The 22,038-nt window shown below is 38.1% G+C and overlaps 1 protein-coding gene across 1 annotated transcript in view; it reads left to right on the top strand.

Moving 5' to 3' along the window:
• Positions 1–22,038, top strand: part of SCML2 (Scm polycomb group protein like 2) — a 72,048-nt gene that overhangs the window by 9,404 nt on the left and 40,606 nt on the right. Inside the window, exons 2-5 of the mRNA XM_056499393.1 lie at positions 3,933–4,040; positions 9,925–9,993; positions 16,495–16,565; positions 20,577–20,811. Of these exons, the coding sequence (XP_056355368.1) occupies positions 4,019–4,040; positions 9,925–9,993; positions 16,495–16,565; positions 20,577–20,811 (397 nt within the window). The 5' untranslated portion in view covers positions 3,933–4,018. The remainder of the gene's footprint in view (positions 1–3,932; positions 4,041–9,924; positions 9,994–16,494; positions 16,566–20,576; positions 20,812–22,038) is intronic.

The following is a 22,038-nucleotide window of genomic DNA, read 5'->3' as shown; positions in this document are numbered from 1 at the left end:
CAGTGACAAACAGCAATGAGGAGAGGAGTGATGGGAGCGTGGCCAGCAGTCGTAGCTGATGTCTTGTGTGTTTCTAAATGTAATAGCAAGTGAGTGCTGGTGGTGAAAGCAAATGTAAGACTTGTACAATTGAAAGAATTGGCAGGGGGAAGTATTTCTTAGCTTATGCTGTACTTATTTTCTGTCTGTAACTGGTTTTGCTGTTCAAACTATATGCAATTCTTTTTCACCCTTTCATATGGAATTTTAATCTTGAAGCATTTGTAGAAGAAAAAAAGGGGCAAATAGAACTCCTTGTTCACATTAAGCTTGAAAAATTTCTGCCCTTATTTCAAACTAAAGCTGAGAACTCCACTGCTTCTAAGTGGCTGTTTTGTTAGATTCCTCCTCAGTGCAGTGTATCTGTGTAAAAGAATAGCCTCAGTCCTGACCCAGCAGAGATTGCCCATTGATGACTGTCCCACCCATGAAGATGCCAATGGTGAGGTCTGAGTTACTGCGTTTGTACCACTGGTAGGGTCAAAAAAGCTAATGGACTTTAAAATTGCTGGCTCTTGTCCTTCCTCAGATGCAGAGTCATTGAGAGAAAAACTTTAATCTTTTTTGTGTGGACTAAACCCACAATCTCCTCTTTGCTTAGGCTTATTTTAAATGTTGTGTTTATCTGCACAGTTCTGTTGTGTGTTTTTGTGAGCAGGCATGCTGTCAAGATAAACTTGCACTGGGAAACCCTAGATATGCATAAATATTTTTTTCTAGGACATTTGGCTTACTTGAGTGCCTGGCTAACAGTGAGGATAATGGAGATGCATGGCAGGCAAAAGAGGGAGTGATTTTGACATTTTCTGTAGAGTGCTGCCTTCTTTGAAATGCAGCAGTGCATGCCCTTTGAGTAATTCTTTCAAAATAGAAAGAGCAAAGATAGGCAGGAAAAATGTTTTCCATCCTGTTTTCTGACACCTGGTATTATGTACTAGCAATGCAAAGAGGGTCAAGACTTAGTCTTGTCTATTAATATAAAGCTTTCTGACAAAGAACTTGCACAGTGGGAGGTGGCTAGTAAAAGTGATTTGGGGATTAACAATGAAAACCTCAGTAAGGAATTAAAGGTAGATAAATGCTTTCCATCTGATTTGTAAAAAAGTAACTCATGTAAGGGATGCTAATCAGAGAAAGACTAAAACTCAGTTTACAGCATTAATTGAGATGTAAGTGATGTAAATAATACACTTTATGAGTGTGGATATCCTCTGAGTGCTCCTTGAATTGAAGACATTTTGATGATTAATCCAATATTATCCTAGGTTTGTGGATTTTTTTTCCCTTGCTTTTTTCCTCAATTTGCAGCAAATGGTTCCTCACTGGATTCTGTACTGACAGTCTCTTAAATACTTTGGTCATTTTCTGTCTGTGACTGACAACCTCTTATCTCAGTCTTAGTAATTTGGTTTTCATTCTGCTGTTTTGTGCACTCTAATGCCATTGCACTTCAGCCTTGCCATTGCATTTCTTTCTTTGCTCGTATATTCCTAATCTTGTTTTGTTTCATTTTTCTGTTCATTTCTAGAAGCTGCTTGATTAATTTCTTAACCCCATCTTTCTCACTCAGCTTGCTTGCCAATGCACACATACAAGAGATCTGTCCTTGCTATGTAATTTTGCCAGAGTGTGCCCTGGAGGTGTTTTCCCTGTGTTTCCTGGTGGTTTTCTTCTCCTCTGTGGTGGGTGCGCTGTGGGTTGAGCCAGGCTGGGGATGGTGAGTGCGACATAAAGGACTCTGTCTTGGTCAGCAAAGGACACAACTGCCCTGCTTAAGGTTTGCCACTTTGTTATGTGAGGTGATGGACAGTAGTTCCTAAGTCTGCCGCTGCAGAAATTACACTTTGTTTCAGGTTGACCCTGCCCTGTTTTTGAAGTAACTGGTTTTAATTTTGCTGTGGTTCAGCAGCATGTAGAGATTGTTAGATAAAGGCTCAGAAATACCTTTCTTGAATGTTTTCTCTGACAAACAGTACAATCTATGAGCTAATTTAATTGCAGCTTTAAATTGATACTTAGGTGTAACTGAGTTCTAAGTAGCACCTCTTTGAAACAGTAATATATTGTGTTCCTGCAGTTGGGTTTGCCTCATTTCAAACAGCTCTTTCAGAACTTTCAGTTGTCTTATATTTTTAACAGGCTGGTGGGCATGCCGTAAAACAGCCTATCTGGTACAACACAAGCTAATGAAAAGCTGGAATCCTTTTTATGTTCTCACAGACGCTCCGGTTGTGCTAAACTTGATGACTATCACTGCAGGGTTGGAATCTTTATTACTGCACCAAGTGCAATCTGGTACTTGGAACAAAAAGATAAAAACCATTCGCTGTTCTAAAGTAATCTGTAAAAACAGTTACTTTGACTCTGCATCACCTTCCATGATTTATTACTTGCAGTGGAAAAGCTTTGAATTTTTGGAGGAGTCTGTGAAAGTATAAAGTATTTGAAATTTATTTGATATCTTAAAAGGATTTCCATTCTTAATCTTGATGATCACTTATGCTATGAATGCTATTGTGTAGCAAGACCTGCTTATTTTATGGTAGTATTCAATTTTATTTATAACTCCTTTCAAGTCTTAGTCTTGAGTTTTTGTAATAACTGTGAACATGTTCACAGACAACACATTTATGAAATGAATTCATCAGTCATTGGCATTTTCAAAAAATCCTTTAAATTAGCTTTAACCACAGTCTTGGACTGTATAAAGTGTTCATCATCCAGTCCATCATCATAGTGTGCAAGTTTCTTGACGTTCCAGTAAAGTGTCACAGTCTTAGGAGAATACTCAGCTGTATGATACTTCTCTTTTTATAATGTGATATAAATGTGTACTTTAATTTTTTTCGCATGTAAGTAGAAGAGTCAAGAAATTCCAAGTAGATAACCTGCTTTTCAGCTGTTGCTTCTTTTATGTCACAGTGGAAAGATTTAGCTTCTAAAAATGTTACCTTTGACTAAATTAATAGTGGAAAAAGTATGCATATATTTAAATTAAAAAAGCTCCTCAAGCTTTTGGTGATGTCAGCTTTAAACCTCATGGAAGTTGGTTGAAAGGAAATTATCCAAGAGTATAATTCAGAAATTTGAATGTATTTACCCATTATTACTTGAAAGTTAATGGAGAAGAATAATAAACTTGCTGGCTTTGTTGCTTCAAGGCTAAATGCTTGAAATGAGTTTGACTTGAACACAGTCAAAGTTCAAAATACTAGATGCTGGAGTAGAAAATCACAGTGAGACACACACAAAAGAAAGTGTGTTTTTGCTGTTTTACACTAGTTTAACCAATCTGTCCCTTCTAGTTTCTAAGCCCTACAAGAATGTGGCTTGTTGCTTTTATCTGCAGTTAGCATTTCCCTAACAGTTCTCTGTGTGCTGTTGCAAGTCTGTTACAAATGATAGGGCAGCAGCATCAGTGAGCACTTGGGCCTTATACAGATTTTTTGCATAAGTGTTTTGTTCCCTCTTCAACTGTAGTTGTGCAGGATAATGTGTCTTACCCAAAGGTATTGAAGTTGATTGTTTAACTCTGTGCCAGTGAGGCAGGGTGAGTATGTTATGTGTAAAGAGCCTTCCATTTTTCCATAATGTTTCTTGGAGGGAAAAGGAATAAAGCACATCTTTCTTTCTTTTAGAAATCCACAGAAAATGCAAATCATTAGACATGAACTGTCAAAAACACAGAAATGAAAGTTTGCATTTGGTACCTTTGCTACTTTTATTAACTGTTGTTTTCACACTACTCTCCTACAGATAGCTTGTTAAACACTTGCAATTGAAAACTAGCAAGATAATTATACACCAATACAAAAAAATCATCCTTTCTGAAAAAAGAAAACCCAAACACCAACAACCTCCCCCCCCTAACTTGTTGTATTATTGCTCCACAGGAAACTGTTGTGCTGAAAGGAAGAATTAACTGGTCTTTCAACTTCAGCCTTTTTATTGTGAGAGGGGAGATCACAGAAGTGTTACCATGGGGAGAACAGCAACGAAAGGTAAGGCCTGATAGTTTTTAATCCAAGAGGAAAGAAAGTGGGGAATCCGCTAAATTCTCTTTTTGGAGCTGGTGAGATACAACATAATAATTTGCTATACTGTTAGATTAAGGAAGACAGTTCAAACTTCACATTGTTTTAGAATACATGTGCTGAATTTGGCTATCTTGAGTTCTACTATTTTAATGAAAAGAATTATGTCCTATGACAGAATTGAAACCATTACTGCACTCTGAAATTGAGGAATGTGTCTAGATATGCTGTTAAGTAAAATGTAGGGTTTTATTCTGGAGCTGCCAATAATTTAGCAGGATAATAATTAAGTAGTACAAAGAATCAAATTTTATCACAGTGAATGGCATTAGCAACTATCTCTTGAAGATAAAATGAACATTTTAAAAGAAATTCATCCACAAGTACATAGTGTACAGCAAAGGTGTAGTTTCTGCTGTGTCATGTCTGCAGATGTTAATTGTGAGTTCAGAGCTAAAATAGCGAGTGAGAGTTAAGAAGAAACAAGAGTGTTTGGGCTGCTGAAACAAAAAAAAAAAAAAAAAAAGAGCAAAAAGATCCTGTCTGAAACCATGTTGCTGCTGCTTTGAAAACTGCCAGATTGGTAGTCCTCCCCCATAAAAGGCTACTAACACTTTTGTATTTTCCTTGAGCTTTCCACCTTCAACCCAAGCTGCTTTATGTGCTTGTGTGTTCCCTTGGTAAATAATTGTCTTTTGCTAGAATAGATTTTCTGTAATGGCAGGAGTCATTCATTTAATTGTTTCACCAAGAGTTTATGGAGGAAGTCTGTCCTCTTCTCTTGTAGGTTTTCTGCATGGCTGTTGTCTAAATATAGTCAAAGAGACTCCCTGTTCCAAGCAGATAGGAATCCCACTAGGGAAGCACAAAAAGAAAGGAAGCTAGAAATTTCATATTCACTCTGTCTTGATATCCTCAACTGTGTGCACTGAGGCTTAGTGAAAGGCAGCTAAAAGGTGCTCACAGCCCTGTCTAATAGGGAATGAGAAGGCCCCTTCTGAGGAATGGTAAGTCTTGGGCTTGTTTTACTAAGCTTCATTTGAGGGTGAGTAACTTTGTGGCACGGGAAGAGCAAAAGTTTTTGTCATCCAAAGGTATTTCACATACATCAGGAAAAGACAAAGGGTTTATTTGAGAAGAGTGGTATCCTGTCATGTTTTTATCACCCAGAAGAGTTGAAAACTTCAAGGTGGCTAAGGAGTAGCTGCAGAAGTCTTGAAAGCATGACTGTGAACTTCATTTTCCCCACATTGGACAATGAGCAAATAACAAGTCTTAGAAGACAGCACGTACATGCTTTCCATGTAGCACACCATTCTGGGATGAAAACTGTTACTGTCAAAAGACACAATGCTTTCCATCACTTAGAAAAAACAATCATCTAGTTTGCTGAGAGGTTAAATCTTCTAGAAAGAAGCTGCAGAGTTTTAAAGCATCTCAGGCAAGAAACTGGAATTCAGTACAGGAGCTTATGAGAGGAAATGCACATGGGTCACCAGAATCATCTTTGTTCAGATTTTACTGCTGCCTTCTCTGGTTATGTTTTTTTAATTTGGTATTCACAAGTCAGTCAGGATAGCTTTGTTGTTTTTTTTTTTTTATTCCTTTGTCTCTAATTTCTTAAGTGATAGATGTGGTTGCTCTTGCCTGTCTTCTGTTGAGTAATCTTATCAGCTAAATTCTGTGGTTACAGATAGGGTGGGAGTAATGTAAACACACAGAGTTTTGAATCAGTAAGCAGAAAGCTTAAATAATCTTACTCTAATCTTGGCTTTATCTAAAGCTTCAGCTTATGACGTGCACTCTAGAAAAGAAATAGTTAGTGAACAATAGAATATGTTGCTTTTAAAATTTCAGTATATGCTGTACTCTATAATCTTGCTACTTTAGAAGAAAAATCTTTTATAGGGTATTTAGCATGTGTGTAGTATAGGCTAAATATGTATAGATACATAACAAATATAGAAATGCTATGTACTTATATGTATTGCTTTATTGTCAAAATGTCTTTTGAAATTGATATGCTGTTCTTCATTGTTTTTTTAGAGAGCTGAGTAGCATTTAATTAAGTCCACTTGATTAAGCAGAATTTCATTCTAACTCTTGTTTTGGCAGATGATCTAGTACATGCTGTGTTTTACATTGAGAAGTAAATGGAAACTTTTCCCTTTAAACATGGACAGGAGAAGATAGATGATTAATTAAGCTTAATTATTTTTATTTTGTTACCATGAGCTTCAAGATTCTAGGACTTATAAGTCTCTTCTGTCTCCAGTGTATAAATAGAGTTCCTATTTTCAAGTCAATTTTTCAGGTTTCAAGGAATTAGCCATTGAATGTTCCTAGAAGCTGAACATGCAAGGGGATGAGAAGAAAATAGCCTTTGTACCTGTACAATTATTTAGTACATATTATGCCTTTCATTACCTCATTTTTTGAGGTTTGACCTCAAAGCTTGACCAAGCTGAGGATCATATGCAGAGTCATCTTGTTCAGCCGAGTGATTTGAATAATAGCCTTCTGTCTAAATTTTTTTCTGTGATCTTTGGAAATTAAATTTATTAAAATATAGAACATCAACATTTCAAATCAGATTCATTAAAGAAACCCATGTGTTTATAGAGGATTGATATTTATAAAATTGGTTTTTAAATAAAATATTAGTTTCTTTATAGGTGGTTTTTTTTTAAATAAACCATCATTTTTTGTCCACCCTAACTGCCAACATTGAGATAAGCGCACCTAGACAAGGCTGGGAAGTATAGACTTTGAAGCAGTGGCTGTGAAATACAGACTGGGGGCAAGTTTTGTTTCTGACGGGGGTGGCAGTAGATACAGAGTGTCTCATGTGGAAACAGGTTGGTAATTCTTCCTTCTGGTAGCTTTGCATCTGCTGAGACAAAGCACTCCAGCTTTGTAAAGATACTCCCAACTTCCCACTGAAGATGGTTGGAATGCATAAAAGCAAGGGGATCCTTTGAAAGCAATCTTGTTTTTATACAGACTTATTCTTGGATGCTTCTGCATGTGATGGGTGAGATTTATTTGTGCATTTTAAAGAAGAGATTTCCAACCATCAGAAACAAGTGATAGTGACAGTGCTTTGTGTTTAATGGGTATGAAAATGCCTCCACCTCAAATAAAATAGTTGTTTAAAATGCTATTGAGAAGTCCAACTCTCGTTAATATAATAATCTCTTCTTTTCTTGTAGTTTTCTAATGGCTGGTAAGAAAAATATGTTGCCAAGAGTGTTTTGTTTCAACTTTCATATTCACTGTGGTATTTTTGAAAGAGGCACTAAAGCAAGCTGGTACAGGGAATAAATAATTCATGTAGTTTGTCAGCAAGAATACATGTGGTGTCCAGGCTGCAGTTTTTCACATTCTTTCACCTGTTCTTGATGTCTCTCATCATGAAAGGCTGTCATCTTGTTTTTAATCTGGCACTGTTGGGTAGATATTTTTTCACGACTGCCCTTTCAAGCTTTGGGTGTTTGCAGGAAGCAGTTATTAGTTCTCTTCTTTCAGTGGAGTTCCACATAAGAGACTTACTGCTTTCCTCTTTGGACATGGTCAGATTGGGAAGTTACTTGTTCAGAAAGCTGACAGCCTGATGTCTGCGATAGTACCATCACTGTTTGGGGGAAAACCAGACTGAGGTTATAGAACGTGGTGAAAGGTCCTATCTCCTGGTAGAAAATTAGCTGGATTCAGCTCAGTCCCAAAGAGGCTGGATGAAATACATTTTGACCTGTAGGATGGAGAAGGCGAATGTTAGCCTTTCATCTTTTCAGTGTTTCTGAACTAGTTCTAACATTATCCCTTCTGAGATTCCCACAGGGTATCCACTTGTGTGGGTTAAAGCCCTACTGCTGATGAAGTACTGGGGTTAGAGCTCTGTGAGCACTGTCCCAAATAATTTCAGCAGTTCCATCTGAAGCTGACCTTCATAAGCATTTTTTTCAGGAACCTATATAATAGAAAATTTTCCAAAGCAAACTTCTTCTGAAAGAAAGAGCATGTAAGTCAAGAAAGACGATTAAGTCAAGGAGTAAACATAGCATTTTGTTTCCTTATCAAAGGACTTGGAGTTCTGCCCATGTCTGTTTAGGAGAAAAAGGTGATATTTTTGCAGTGTATTTTGAGCAGTTACATAAGCTGTGCATTGATTTTGTAGGACTGTGGAGTCTGGGTTATTCTTGGAAGGTGTTGTGGTCCTGAGTACACTAATAGGCTTTAATGACCTGACTCACCTGGAGCTTCCACCTGCCCTGCCCAGGACCCCATGTCAGCCCCTGCCCCAGTGATGCTGCATCAGGGCCAATCTCCAGACCACCACAGCTCCCATCCCAGCCCCATGCTGTCTCCTGGGATGGCAGGAGTTGCCCCCAGTGCCACCCCCTGGCAGCTCTGGGCAGAGTGATGGGGTGGCTCTGAATGGTGAGGCCCTGCTGGGCCACCCACAAGGGTGCCCTGGCCAGTGCTGTGCTCTAGCTAAAGGAGCATCCTACCAAGCACAGAGCCACGTGGATGGCTTATCCTCCCCTCACTGAGTGGTAGGGGAGGATTTTGGGACTGGTGACAAAAGATTGACTCAGCTGTTACATTATTTGGCAATTCCTTGATAATGAAAGATGTGAGATGGAAGTGTTGAATGCCACATGTTGCTTGTCAGTATGTTTCAAGAAATGCTTTACTTGGAGAAAAGAAACACTCTTAGAGCTTAGTCTTTGCTGCAGAACAACTCATTGTATTTCAAGTGTTGCTGTCACCAAATGCTTCATATTCTAGGTCAGGAGTGCTTTTATGTCAAGAATAAGCCAATCTGTAGCTGTAGACTTAAAAGCGAGTGAATACAGCTACGAGTAATCAGCTACTAAAGCAATCTTGCAGTAAAAGTGAGCCTTCCCTTCACCTGTACCAGTTCAGGCTAAATGGGATAAGCCCAGGTGTGAGCTAGGCACAAGCCTAACTAGAGGGGCAGCCCTGTTACCAGTACTAAGGCATTTGCTGACCAAGAGAGTTACTATTCTACGCAGATCTTAGTAAAAACAAAAAGTCTTTTTAAATCTGAAAATGTACTTGCATTTTTGTTACCAGGTCAATATCATATTTTAATTGCACTCCAGCAGGTCACCAAACAATGTATTTTAAAAGGAATGAGTGGAACTGTTTCTCTCAGTCTTCTCCATTATAGCTGCCCATTCTCCTTTGTCTCTCATACATGCTGAAATCCATAAAAAATGAAATAGGGCAGATGTCTTTGAGTGTGTGCCAAGATTAATGATAAAGAAGGTAGATTCTCCGGAATATTTGTTTTAAATAACTGATATATGCACTGAGATAGCTGCTTTGAGTACTTCAGAATTTTATACTGATAATATTGAGTATTAAAGAATCTCAACATATAATGGAATCTTTTACTCAGAAATATGGTTTTAGGATGGGCTTGTTTTTTCCCTTGTTTCTCTGTTCACAGTGATCTGTATAACCAGATGTATAAAGATATCTAGTGATCTTTAGGATCTCAGATTGTGTGTAGGTTGAAGTAAAACTGTTAAAAAATGGGTCTGGGTTTCTGTCTGATACTCTGTATTCTGCAACTATTTATTCTAATTATTGATATAAAGTAGTCAAAGGCTCTGCTTTTTCATGCTGTACATTTAAATATATTTTGAAGGGAAAATAGTATGGTGATTAGATTTAGAGTATAAATACCTTTTTGATTATGCACTGAAATGAATAAAATAAAGTCAGCAAGACTGTATTTTGTGAAAGCATTCTGTATTATGCTGGACATCGTTATGATGTGAATATTACATTTATTATGTAATGGAATCTTGTCTTTTAGATTCAAAGAATATTAAAAAAGAGAAAGATGGAAAGAATCAGCAGGCAAACAACTCAGCTTTAAAAAGTGGTAGGTATTGTAGTTGTCAGGTTATTAGTTAAGGTACTCTACAAGAAAAAGTATGTGTTTGGATTGTACTATTTGCTGGCCTTTTTTTTTTCTTGTTGGAATCTCTTGGGTTATTACTGGTGGGTAGTTAAAAATTTGCTTTTGTCTAGCTGTTAGGAAAGTATATTTTGGTATAGAAGGTGATGGTTGAAAATGCTTGAGTTGAACCTGCTAGTTTTATGAGCCAAGATAAGTACTCTTTATATGTATAATCAAAGATACTGTGTAAACATTATTAATTTTAAACCGTTACTGACTCCTCTATTCTATTCATCATGTATTTCTCAGTTTCATGCCTTTTCTGCTGCAGCTACCTTCTTTTTCTTTAATGTGTTTCCTGGTGCCAAAAGAATGATTTTCAGTTTAATAGTCTTGAGTTTTTAGGATTGCAAACTGCATTAAATTGCCTGGGATTCTAATTTTACTTTAAATTAGATTTGAACTGATTTGAAAACGGAATTTGTGGGTTTTTTTGGCAAACTGAGGAAGAGTGCACACGTACCAGAAGTAATACAGATTCTTAGCTAACTTATCTTCTACTACCCTCAGCAGGTGCCATAAGGCAGTTTATTGCTGTCAGTGTAGCTTCTGTGTGGGCTGCAGTGGGATAACAGCAACATCTTTAGATATGCTTTGTATGTTCATGTTATTTGTTTGAATTTGGGACAGTAAGAAATGTCATGAATAGTATTGACTAAAGTAGAAAATCTCTTCAGGAGTTCTTAAAGAAATGACACTGAATTATTTAAACTCTCACTGTTCACTTTTCTGTGCCCTCTGAACTCCTGATAGATGGTCTGGTTCTTCTTGGGTGCCATTGGAGACAAGTAACATAGTCACTGATCAAACATGCCAGGATACTGACACATTAGCTGAGTAATTGAGGTAATGACTTTGCATAAAAGATACAATACCAGTCATAGTACAGCCTTCAGCTATTACATTTGACAGAGCTAATTCTTTCATTTATTGGGATTCTGGCCATCACAGAATGGGTAAGGTTGGAAACAACCACTGGAGGTCATTTTCCTCCAACCTGCTGCTCAAGCAGGATCCCCTAGAGCACCTTACTCAGGATTGTGTCCAGATGAGTATCTCCAGAGGAGGAGAAACCGCAACCTCTGTGGGCTACCTGTCATCTTTGTTGTTTGTCCCTGTTACTTTGAGCCAGAAAAGAAAGTATTTGTATCTTTTTCTCTCTTCTGCAGTGTAAAAGGAGCTCCAGTCAAACTGGACTCAGCGTGTCTGTTTTAAATAATGTTGTCTGATGTGACAGGCAGAGTGCTGTAAGACACCCTCCCACCAGAAAAGTGCTTTTCTTATGTGGTAAGATAACCATAGTTCGTGAATCACTGGAAAATGTCCCTGCCTCCTCCTGCAGTTGAGACCAAGTTGTTGAAAAGGCTTTGTGGAGAAGCAGTGCTAAGCAGGCAAGCCTTATTCTGTGTTCTGTGTACTTGACTTGGTCTGTGCTGTTAACCTGGTGTCAGGGAACTGAACTTTCTCATGAAATCTAGGCTCAGCTCTGTCAAACAGAGAAGAGTTACTTGCAACATCTGATTTTCTACAGATGAGAAAATTTTTATCCTGTGTTTTTGCTTGTTGGTGGCAAAGGAGCAGAAAGAACCTCTTGATGCTAGATTAAGAAAGATGCCATATAATGCTTTGGGCTAGCAATGCTGGAAGTCTCCAGAGTTTCCAGGGGAATATGTGATAGGAAAAGTCAGAGAGGAGATACAGAGATGTGAGAAGAATGGGTTAAAAAAATAGACTTAAGTGAGTGGAGAAACACATAAGAAGGAGAAAAATTCTGATTGGAGGATCACAACATACAGAAAGAGGTACAAGGTATAAAGTGGAGTATTAAATACCTTACACTTAAAATACTGTATTTGCAAGAGTGTGTGAACAAAAATGAAAAGGAAATCTCATCTTTGAAGAAGAGAGATTGTGGGATGAAGACTAAAAAAGATCCATCTCCATGTCCAAAATCTCAGATGGGTGCCCAGGGAACCTAGGAGTGATCTGAGAAAACACAAGCTCCATCTGCCCAAGCAGTGTTTAGGCTATGGTGATACTGTATTATGTTAACCTAAATAAAGCAGGACCTTAAATTCTACCAAACTGCAAGTGACAATTCATAGTCTAAATCTTTAGTTAAAATTTTGTAAAGTTTTTGACTTACACTAAACTGGAGAATCCCGTGTGGTGAAAAAAGATGAGGAGCACTTCAACAAACTGGGCGTTCACTTATTCATGGCAGCAGATGTAACACCTCCAGGGGTGCTGAGGCAGGTGACTGATGTCACAAGGAGGCTTTTTGCTCCTTTTGGAGAACTTGTAGTGGTTGAGGAAGTTTCACTGTGACTGGAAAAGGTCAAAAAGTATGCACTACAAGATGGAAGAACCTGGGGAATTGCAGGCTGGCCTGCCTAAGTCTTCAGGAAGATTATAAAGAAAATATTTCTGCAAACCATTTCCAAGCAAATAAAGGACAATGATTAGGTTAGGAACAGCGGAGGTAGATTTGCCAAATGTGAGCTGTGCATGGCTGATTACCTTTTGTGCTTAGTTATTCTCGAAACAAAGAAGAGCAGTGGATGTTGTTCGTGTCTAGGCTTTCTGTAGTTTCTGTAGTGTCCTTTCAGCCAAACTGGTGAGGTGTGGTTTGGATAGGTGGATGAAAAATTAACTGGGCTGTCAGGCAGTGCAAGGTCCACCTGACAGATGGTAGCTAGTGGCATTTCTTGGAGGTCAGTACTAGCTAGGGCTGATGCTGTTGTTGCCTTAGTGTCAGATGGGTACAATTGGACACAACACACTGCCAGACCAGTTTGTGGGCAACATTTAGTGGGCAGAAGTAGCCAGTAGGCTGGAAGGCAGGACTGCCTGTCAGAGCGATTTGCCAGGTGACTCAGTGGTGAATGGAGAGTTCCTCTTGGCTGCAGACCGGAGCCCTGCAGCAAGCCCAGGCTGGAAAGGAATTCAGCAGGAAGGACCCTGGAGCCCGGCAGGCAGCAGCTGAGCGTGGACCAGCAGCGAGCTCTTGTGGCGAAAGATCTCAACTGCATGAGTATCCTGCGGGCAGAGCTGCGGGCAGCAGGCCGGGAGGAGGCATTCCCTGCTTTGGGGACTTTGGGAGGCTGTCTTCAGTTTTGAGCTTCACACTACAAGGAAGGCACTGCTGTACTGAAATAGGCTGGCTTGAGGTCCTGCAAAAAATGGAAGGAGCCAAAAATCTAGTACTGAAACTAGAAGAAATGTTTCTTTTTCAGCTAAAAGAAAAGAAAGCTTGTGGGAGATGATCATGCTGTCTTCAACTACCTGTCAGGAGGATGGAAAGGGGACAGAGCCAGGCTCCTCTCAGAATCACAGTGGAAGGAGAAGAGACAGATACTGACTGGAGCCTAAGAAATTCCTCCTTGATGAGGAAGTCTTCACATTAAGTTTGATGGAACCCTGGAGGAGCAGGAGGCTGATCTAGAGACCTGGATCCCTTCTAGCTTGAGTTACTTTGGGATTGACAGGTTTGGCAAGAAGTGATAGGGTATTGATACAGCATTGCGGAGCGCATCAAGGGTTGTTGACCCATGGGTCAGTGCCAATAATGCAAGCAACTGTGACAAAAATTCAGTCCCTCCATTTTTAAATTAGTCAGGCTTTTTGCCATTGCTGCTTGTTTTGAATCATTATTTAAGAGTCTCACTTCCATGCTAATTATAAACTAATATTTTCTTCATTTAAAGAAGGCTCTAGTTACCTTCTGATGTGGGTTTTGTTTCAGTCCATTTCCGCTATATGCTAGTTTGTTCTTCAGCAAGAAATTTTCTTTTTCTGTCTAATTTTTACTTTCCTGGTGGGTTATATAACGGTCTTTTCTTAAGCTGTTTAATTCAGCTGCAGATTTGAGTGTGAAGAGAAATGCACATTAAATTATTTAGTATGAGCTAATTTTCTTAAGGATTTCAGCTTGTTAGAAGCTGCATATTTTCAGGGTCTTTAGAATTAGAAATGTGCTTCTTTACAATACAATTGCTTCTTTACCTATGTGCTCTGAGAATACAGAGAAGCTTTCATGTAGATTTTTTTTAATGTACTTACCTTTCTAGAGGTGCGGCTTAACATGTTGCAAACATACATGTCTTTTATTTCTATAACTGCAGTAATTAAACAATAATTAGCTCCATCTCTGAGAGCTTGGCTCTAATTTAATACAGTGTAGCTTCACAGGTGGAGAGTTTCTAATTTTAACTCCAGGACATTTCTGCTTGATGCAAGAGCTTTTGATAGCTGAGATTTAAAGCAAAGAGCTAGGCAATGTTTTTTCCTTTTGGCTTTATCTTCAGCTGGCTGCTTGTGTTACCTCCTGTGTCTTTCTAGTAAATGCTCCCTTGAAAAAAAACAAAACTGTTTCTTTCCCTCTGTATTTTTGGTCATCCCAGGAAATTTTCCATCCTGTTATTGAAATTGAGATAATTTGGGAAATGTTACTATATAATTTTTTTTGAGGAAGTGAATGATGGTTTCTCCTGCGATGTCATTGAAGTATATATTTTTACAGTCCTTAATACAGTGAGGCTATGATGTATGACTACAGCTTTTACATCATGTTAGATCTGAGACAGCTGGGACACAACGGATTTTTCTTTTGATTGGATTTAATTATGTAGAATTAGGTACTTTACTAAGGTAAACTCTGATTTTAAAACTTTTTTTTTTTTTTTTAATCAGAAGGCAGCCTGAAGTGGCAGCTTTATTATTGGAGTCCAAGAAGAATTTTTATAAGATAAATCCTTGATATCAGTTCATAATATTTAATTTTTGCATCCTCCTTGTCCTATTAATGAAAAGAGCAACAAATCTGGAGGCTACTTTCTGGGGAAAACTCTGAAGAGCTATTTCTGCATTCCTGAATTAGAAATATATGCTTAAGTTAATGTATCCTGCCTTTTGTAAGTAATACAAAATCAGTGTTACTATATAAATGTGTAAATAAAATTTCGATTCCAAAATATGTGTAATTCCAAGATGTTGTGTGAAAGCGTCTTTGTTACCAGCCTGCATATATTCCAGACCACCAAATTAACAGCTTTTTACATTTTACTGACTTGTTACTGACTTCACACAGCTAACAAGCACATGGCTTCTGCAGTGCCAAGGACTAATGACTCGTTCACTTCTGAATGTGTTTCACTAAAACCCAGGACCTCAGCAGGCCAAGGGGATGGTTCCCTTTTGCTTGAGGCACTTGGTATGGTCAGCTGAACGCTGTGCTACTGCAGGCAGACGCTGGGTTTGAGCCACCACACATCCTCCAGAGAAGCTGTGTGCGAATGCTGGAAAATGCTGCCATTTTCGGATTGTTTCTTTGCTTTTCCTCTCTCCTGAGAACTGCAGAGATGTGTTTAAGTGTCTCTGCCCAGTGGCGTTTTTGTAGAATTACTGGCACACCCCGAGCGAGCTCTCCATCATCCCCAGGGATTTTGCCTTGGGCCGTGTGAGTGGCTGTTGCTGAGCCGCTGGGTGGCATCACTGCTTCATTTTGGGTTCATCAGTGCTTTATTCTTCAGGAACTTTAGAAAGATGCCAGCTGCCCAAACAAGAAAAATAACCAAAAGGGCTCACTTAGATAATTTAGGAACAAAAATATTATCTGTGCCATTGGAGCTTTTGTCTTATACTTTATAGTAAAATAATTAATATGCTTGTTTATGTCTTTCACGTTGGTACTTCTTATTTTTTCCTTTCATGCAAAATGGTAACACTAATTAAATCAAATGCAGAATCCACTTGCCCATACACATAAACAATGACACTATAACACTGGAAAAAATACCATGATTTTGTTAGTAAACATTACCATAATATTTACCTTTATATTCCATATGACATGATATTCTAGAAAAATAAACCTTTATGTGACTTCAGATAAAAAAGAGACAAAGATGCAGTTGGAAGGCTATGCTAATCTTTTTTCTTTCTAGTGGATAGTATTCATGACATATATTGCAACAGTATCCATGTCTGTGTTTTTCAATATTTATCATCTGAGTACTCATATGAGGTTATCATATCAACCCTTCTGTTAGTGAGCTAAGATATAGCAAGGCTAAAGTGATTTATATAAGGATGCTTGGGAGATCCTTATGCAGAGATTTGAATCTAGATATTCTGACTTAGATCATTTTGCATGTGGAGCACAAAAAAAAAAATTGAAGGAAGGTTTATATTAATTTTGTCTATTGTGTGTTCACTCCCGTATATACACATTACTCTTGAAGTTCCTTAAGGTCTGTATGTATTTCAAAGGTGGAGTTTACATGTAAGAGTGATTCTGCTCTTGAAAAAAATGTATTCTACAAGATAGTTGGGTTTTCTGTCCCTTTCTTTCCTCAAATCCTCATTTAAGTTTCTTTCTAAAAAAATGTGTATATGGTCTTTTTTTTATCTTGTGTCTTCCAGAGCAGTTTAATTGGGATGATTATCTGAAAGAGACTGAATCAGTAGCTGCCCCTCTGCATTGTTTCAGACAGGTATGCCAGATACTATTTTGCAAGTGTGTGTGTATGCATGCCTGTTACAGGATGATCCTAGAAAAGCTTTCACATTTAAACTGCTTGCAGACTTCCCATTTGACTTCTTTTGATCTGTAGTTATCAGTAGCTTACAGTTTTGGCAGTTACTAGCTACGGAAGTTTCTTCATTCTTGGTTTCTGCCTCAAGCCAAATTTTGAGGGTTTCATTAAAATTGTATCTTTGTACTCTGTTTTCCTTTAAAAAAAGACTGGTTAACGAAAACAGACAGCCTTGTCAGTGTTCAAAAATGTTTTCTACTTTTTTTTCAATAATCTTAACACTACCGTGGTTTTAATGAGAATTAAAAATTTGGCTGATTGTCAGAGAAGTTTTTCCTCTGCCCTGTTTTTGAAAAATTTCTTTCAATTCTGTCTAGCTATAAGATGTGTGTGTAGTAGAGTTTATTCACCACTTTTTTTCTGGATCTCTAGAATGTTTAATTTTATCTCTTTCTGAACAGAGTGCTTTCTACTTAGGGGTAACAGATACTACAATTTTTTAAAAAATCAAGTGGAATATATGGGAATACAAAGAAAATACTCGATTTATAATGAAGGGTGTTTAATGTACTGTTTTGTATTATACTGTATGAGTTTGATCCTCCCTACCTGATAGTTTGGTATGTATTTGCAGATGCAGTTTACATCTACCATCTTGTGTAAGCTAATGACCTCCAGTTATTCAGCCCTCTGGAGACTGAGTAGATCTCTTTAGGCATCTTTCTGTTTTCCCAAGCTGAGGCGTGTTTTGTCTGTGTAAAGTTAAATAGGATTCATTTTGGTCTGTGTGCCCTCACTGTCTTAGGAAGATAGTTGTTAAGGAATTGGATTGTTCAGGTTCATAGAAGTGTAATAGGTGTGACAAGCAGTGCATGTCTAGTTTAGTGGCTTGGGCATGTTCTGAAATTTTTTTCTAGGGTCTGTTGGTGGTCTGATTGTACTGTAAATGATACTGGCCTCCAGTGGAGGCCCAAATAAAAAACAGCACAAATTGAATAGTCTGAGATGGAGAGGAGCCATCACTCGCTGGAGTCTGAAGCAGCTGCAGGAATGGAGAGTAAGGAGAGAAGCACAGGTGGTAGCATTTCCTCATGCTAGATCTTGAATCTCAGCTTGTTCTTTGCAGATGAGGATAAAGGGCAAAGAACCCCTTGCATGCTGCTTTCAGTGAGAGGTGGCTAAAAACCCTGGTGTCCACAGCTCTGAGTGGAGCCTCAGAAATTAATTTCACAGTATGTGTTTTTCACAAGGCAGATGCCTCAGACTCCTCCTGGGTAGAGGCAGAGGGTAGTGTATTGTCCCTGGATCTTCCTGATGTTAATGCCATACACACAGATTATAAACCAGAATGTATGCTCCCAAGGAATATAACTACTGCAGAAAGCTGCTCAAAAGCCTTTCCATGTGCCTTTCTTACATCTTCCTCTTCCCTAGTAATGCTCAAAAAGTCCAAACTGAGCAACCAAATAATGCCTTTATAGAGGTGCTTAGGTGACATGCATTGATGGAGATAAATCCAAGTGACCTGGATTGCTTAAGAAGTGTGTGAGTTGGAAAGAAGAGTTTTAATTTATGTGCATAACAAATTTCAAAACAATTTGCAAATGCAGATTTTCAGTTTTTCTAAGAGTTGACCTTTAAGTAGAAAGTGATATGCAATGGTGATAAGTGCAGAGCTAGATCCTCTCACTACATAATGTTTGCAGATTTTAGAACCTAAAGTGCATGTGCTTTGTGTAGGACTAATATGACTTTTATTGGGTTACACATGAATTGTACATGCCATTATTACTCTGTGTAATGCAGAGAAATATACTGCTGTGGCCAACCAGAAAATAAAGAGCAGAGAGAAACTTGATTTGACAATTACATTCAGAATCTGTGACCTGTGAAAATTTTAAAAGTTTAAATTTTGTAGTAATTAAAAATTTCCTGGGGAACAATAAATTAAAGCTTCTACCATAAATTAAGACACAGACAGCTAATGGAAATTGATTAAAGTATTTATCTTAATTTAGAAAGTATCTTATCTGTTGCTTTAAGTTGTTTTCAATAACTACTTAAATTTCAATGCACTTCATATTCCTTTTTCTTGCCCTAGAACTTCTTCCCAAGCAGTTGAAAATTTTAAATGTAAAAGCTCAGTGGTTTGAGCAGAACTTAAAGCAAAGCTGTTACTGAGTGAGGTTTTGTTATTTTATTCAAAGACAAACTAGCATGGAGGACTTACCTTTTTAGTAGAACACCTTGAGTTGTTAGTATTTAAACAAGCTCACCTTTTCCACACAGAAATAAACAAACTCCCCAATTTCTTGATTTCTGTCACTTTTCCTGGTTGTACAAAATAGCAGCTTGGCAAGCAGTATCCTGAAATTGAATTGCCCTTTAAATTTAATATGCTTGGGCTCCCCTTTCAGCCAGCCTGCTGTCTGAGTGCAGCACTGGCAGCTGCTCGCTGAATTTTACTCGCCGTTTTGGCTTTTGGGCTCAGGCTCCTCCAGAGCTCCTGCTGTTGATCTGACGTGTGTTGCAAATAGTGCACCTGCACAATATTGCAAGTAGAGCAAGATGTATTTTGTGGTGGAGAAAAAATACCACTAACACTTGTTGCAGGAGCAGATTTCTTCTTTTCCTGTGTCCACAGACAGGTAAATGTACTTTGTCTGCCTGCTGTGGGATCCCCACCTGACCTGGTTGGGCAAGGGGGCAGGGGAGTCCTGTGAGTATGAATGCCCATGGTTTTGGTATTCTAACATGCCTCCTGTATTAGAAGTCAGACTGTGCTAGTCTGGATGGGGTAGCTACTGGGTTTAAATGTCGTGGGCAAGGCTGCTTACAGTTCTGGGTGTCTGTGTTCAAAAACGACTTTGTACTGAAGAGTTGCAGGAAAGAGTTTCCAAGGTGATAGGGGAATAGTCATCATCTCTTAAGACAAATTTCACTGCTTGACTTATTTACATTGTTGAAAGGGTACTGATAAAGGGTCAGTTGTAGCTTTTTGTTTTATTTACTAAGGTGCAAAAATAAACTAAATGATAGTGTTGGCCAAAAATTCTATCAATAAAATTTAGGCTGGAAATGAGGAGACAACTGGAGAGAATACTGAGAGGCATTCCATCCCAGTTAGTATTGATACAAAGTTTTGAACATCATTAGGTGTAGTTATTTCCTGCAATATGACAGAAGGCAAGTAATCAGCCTGCAATCCAATCAATCTCTGCCCGTAGTGTGTTAATACATGAGTAAAAAATACCCTCTTTTTTCATCTTTAACATGTGAAAAGGTTCTGCCTAAAGACCAAATTGTATTTGTCACATTTCTTTTCCCTCTGCTAATTAAATTAGCATGGCATTGTATGTTTATGATTATATTCAGTTCTCTATGAATAAGCAAAGCTACAGTTTTTGTCTTGGTGCAGAAGTTTTATATGACTTTAGGACTGTTTTCTTTCTTCAAAATGTTAACACTAACTCATTTTCTGTCTTCTTTCTTTGTAAAGCTTTTATTTTTAATACAGAAGGGTCCAAATTCTGATTTCCAGAATATTGTTACAATGAAGATAATTATTTCTTTTGGATTGGGAACTAATAAACCTTGTGGTTGGGCTTTTTCTTAGATGTGTGTGTTGGTTTGTGTATTGGTTTTTGGGGTTTTTTTTGAGTTGAATATCATGTTTCCTAATGTCTTTGTATTCTATTCACTTTACTGCTCCCTATCTTTATGTTCATACCTTCATAAAGATTCCCTTCTTAGCATCCTTATCTTTTTAGAAATCAATCATGCTTATGCAGTTGATAGGTTATCCAGCTGCCTTTTCTGACTTGCTGCTAGACAGTCTGAGTTTAAAAGCTTCTTCATATTTATCATTTTTATGTTAAGTTGGGAAGAAATAAAGCTGTATATTGAACTGGCTGGTAAATTTAGCAACATTAACAACAATAAGAAAAAGTATTTTACCTTTTATTGTAGTCTAGAATTCCACCTACAAATGATTTCAAAGTTGGCATGAAACTGGAAGCCCGTGATCCTCGCAATGTTACCTCAGTTTGTATAGCTACAGTAATTGGAATCACTGGTGCCAGGCTAAGGTTGCGGCTGGATGGAAGTGACAACAAAAATGATTTCTGGAGGCTTGTGGATTCCTCAGACATACAGCCCATTGGGACCTGTGAAAAGAAAGGGGGCATGCTCCAGCCTCCACTTGGTAAGTAACAAAGCTGCTGAGCCAATGTGTGGAATATTGCTTTCAGAAAGTCAAATTTACCTTTTTGTCTTGGCAAATTAAATTTCACCAAATCATTCTTTAATTGAAAAAGAGGTAAGTAAACTAATTTTGGCTAAGTGAATTGCAGCTTTTTCTTGTTTTTTCATTCTTGTGAGATAAGAATGAGCAGTTTTGTTTGTTGTTTTTTTTTTAATAGGCCCTTAATCATTAATGTGCCCATTCTGTAAATGTTCCCTGACACACAGCCTGCCTTATGTGTGTGTATACAGTGTTTTGTTGCATGATCCATGCATGCTTCTGTTGGGAGCCCTTGGAAAGAGCTGGAGAAAGCCAAGTTGCTCCTTTACTATTCATCAGTGCATCTGAGCAGCACTCAAGAGGCCACTGTCTGCTGCAGGGCAATCTGGGTGTTTCCTTGGGCACTGAGCAAATTGATTGTGTTCTAGAACAGGGAGCATAAGGTGGGTTAGTGCAGAATTGCAGCTTTCTGCTCTGAATTTTTACTCTGAGGTGGTAAAAGCAGCACTCCAGAGCTCTAGCAAACTGCAGGCTTAGACTGCATTATATTCTCATTGCCTCAAATCAACAGATGTTCAGGAATGTCAGATCAGTTCATCATGGCTGGTTTGTGAGCACAACAAATGCTTGTGAACAAGACACAGCTTTCTTATGCCTAGAAATACCATGCAGAACTTCTTTTGCCTTCCATGAGTAGTATGAGTGACAACATTGTCTCCCCAGACTGGGAAATAGTGCTTCAGTTTAGTCTTACTGAGGAAGTTTATTAAATAGGGAATCCTACAGTGCAATTCCTTGTTATCTGATGAATGGTCAGAGGTAACTTTGACTAAACTGCTAGAGGTTGTATAATGTGACACTGCCTTTCTTTTGTGTGATTAACAGGTATATTTAGATCTACATTCTTGTACTGTATTTGTCAATAACCTAAACTTCTATGTATGGAAATATTTAAAGATTTTACAATGATCTGCAAGTAGTTTTGCTTTTAAAAAGGAGGAAAAATAATGACCAAAATTTACCTGAACATTCTCTCCCCTGTTATCTTATGATCTTCTGTAATTTTTAGAAGATGCAAGAAATAATAAAAGTAGTAAATTGTAAAATAATAAAAAATGTAACTGTATACAGAAATTGATTGCTGCCACTTTTTCATCTTATGGTTATGAATCTACTTCTGGTTTGGTG

The sequence above is a fragment of the Oenanthe melanoleuca genome, chromosome 1 (genome assembly GCF_029582105.1).
Source record: "Oenanthe melanoleuca isolate GR-GAL-2019-014 chromosome 1, OMel1.0, whole genome shotgun sequence".
NCBI classification, from domain to species: Eukaryota; Metazoa; Chordata; class Aves; order Passeriformes; family Muscicapidae; genus Oenanthe; species Oenanthe melanoleuca.
This window is presented reverse-complemented; position numbering and strand designations above follow the sequence as displayed.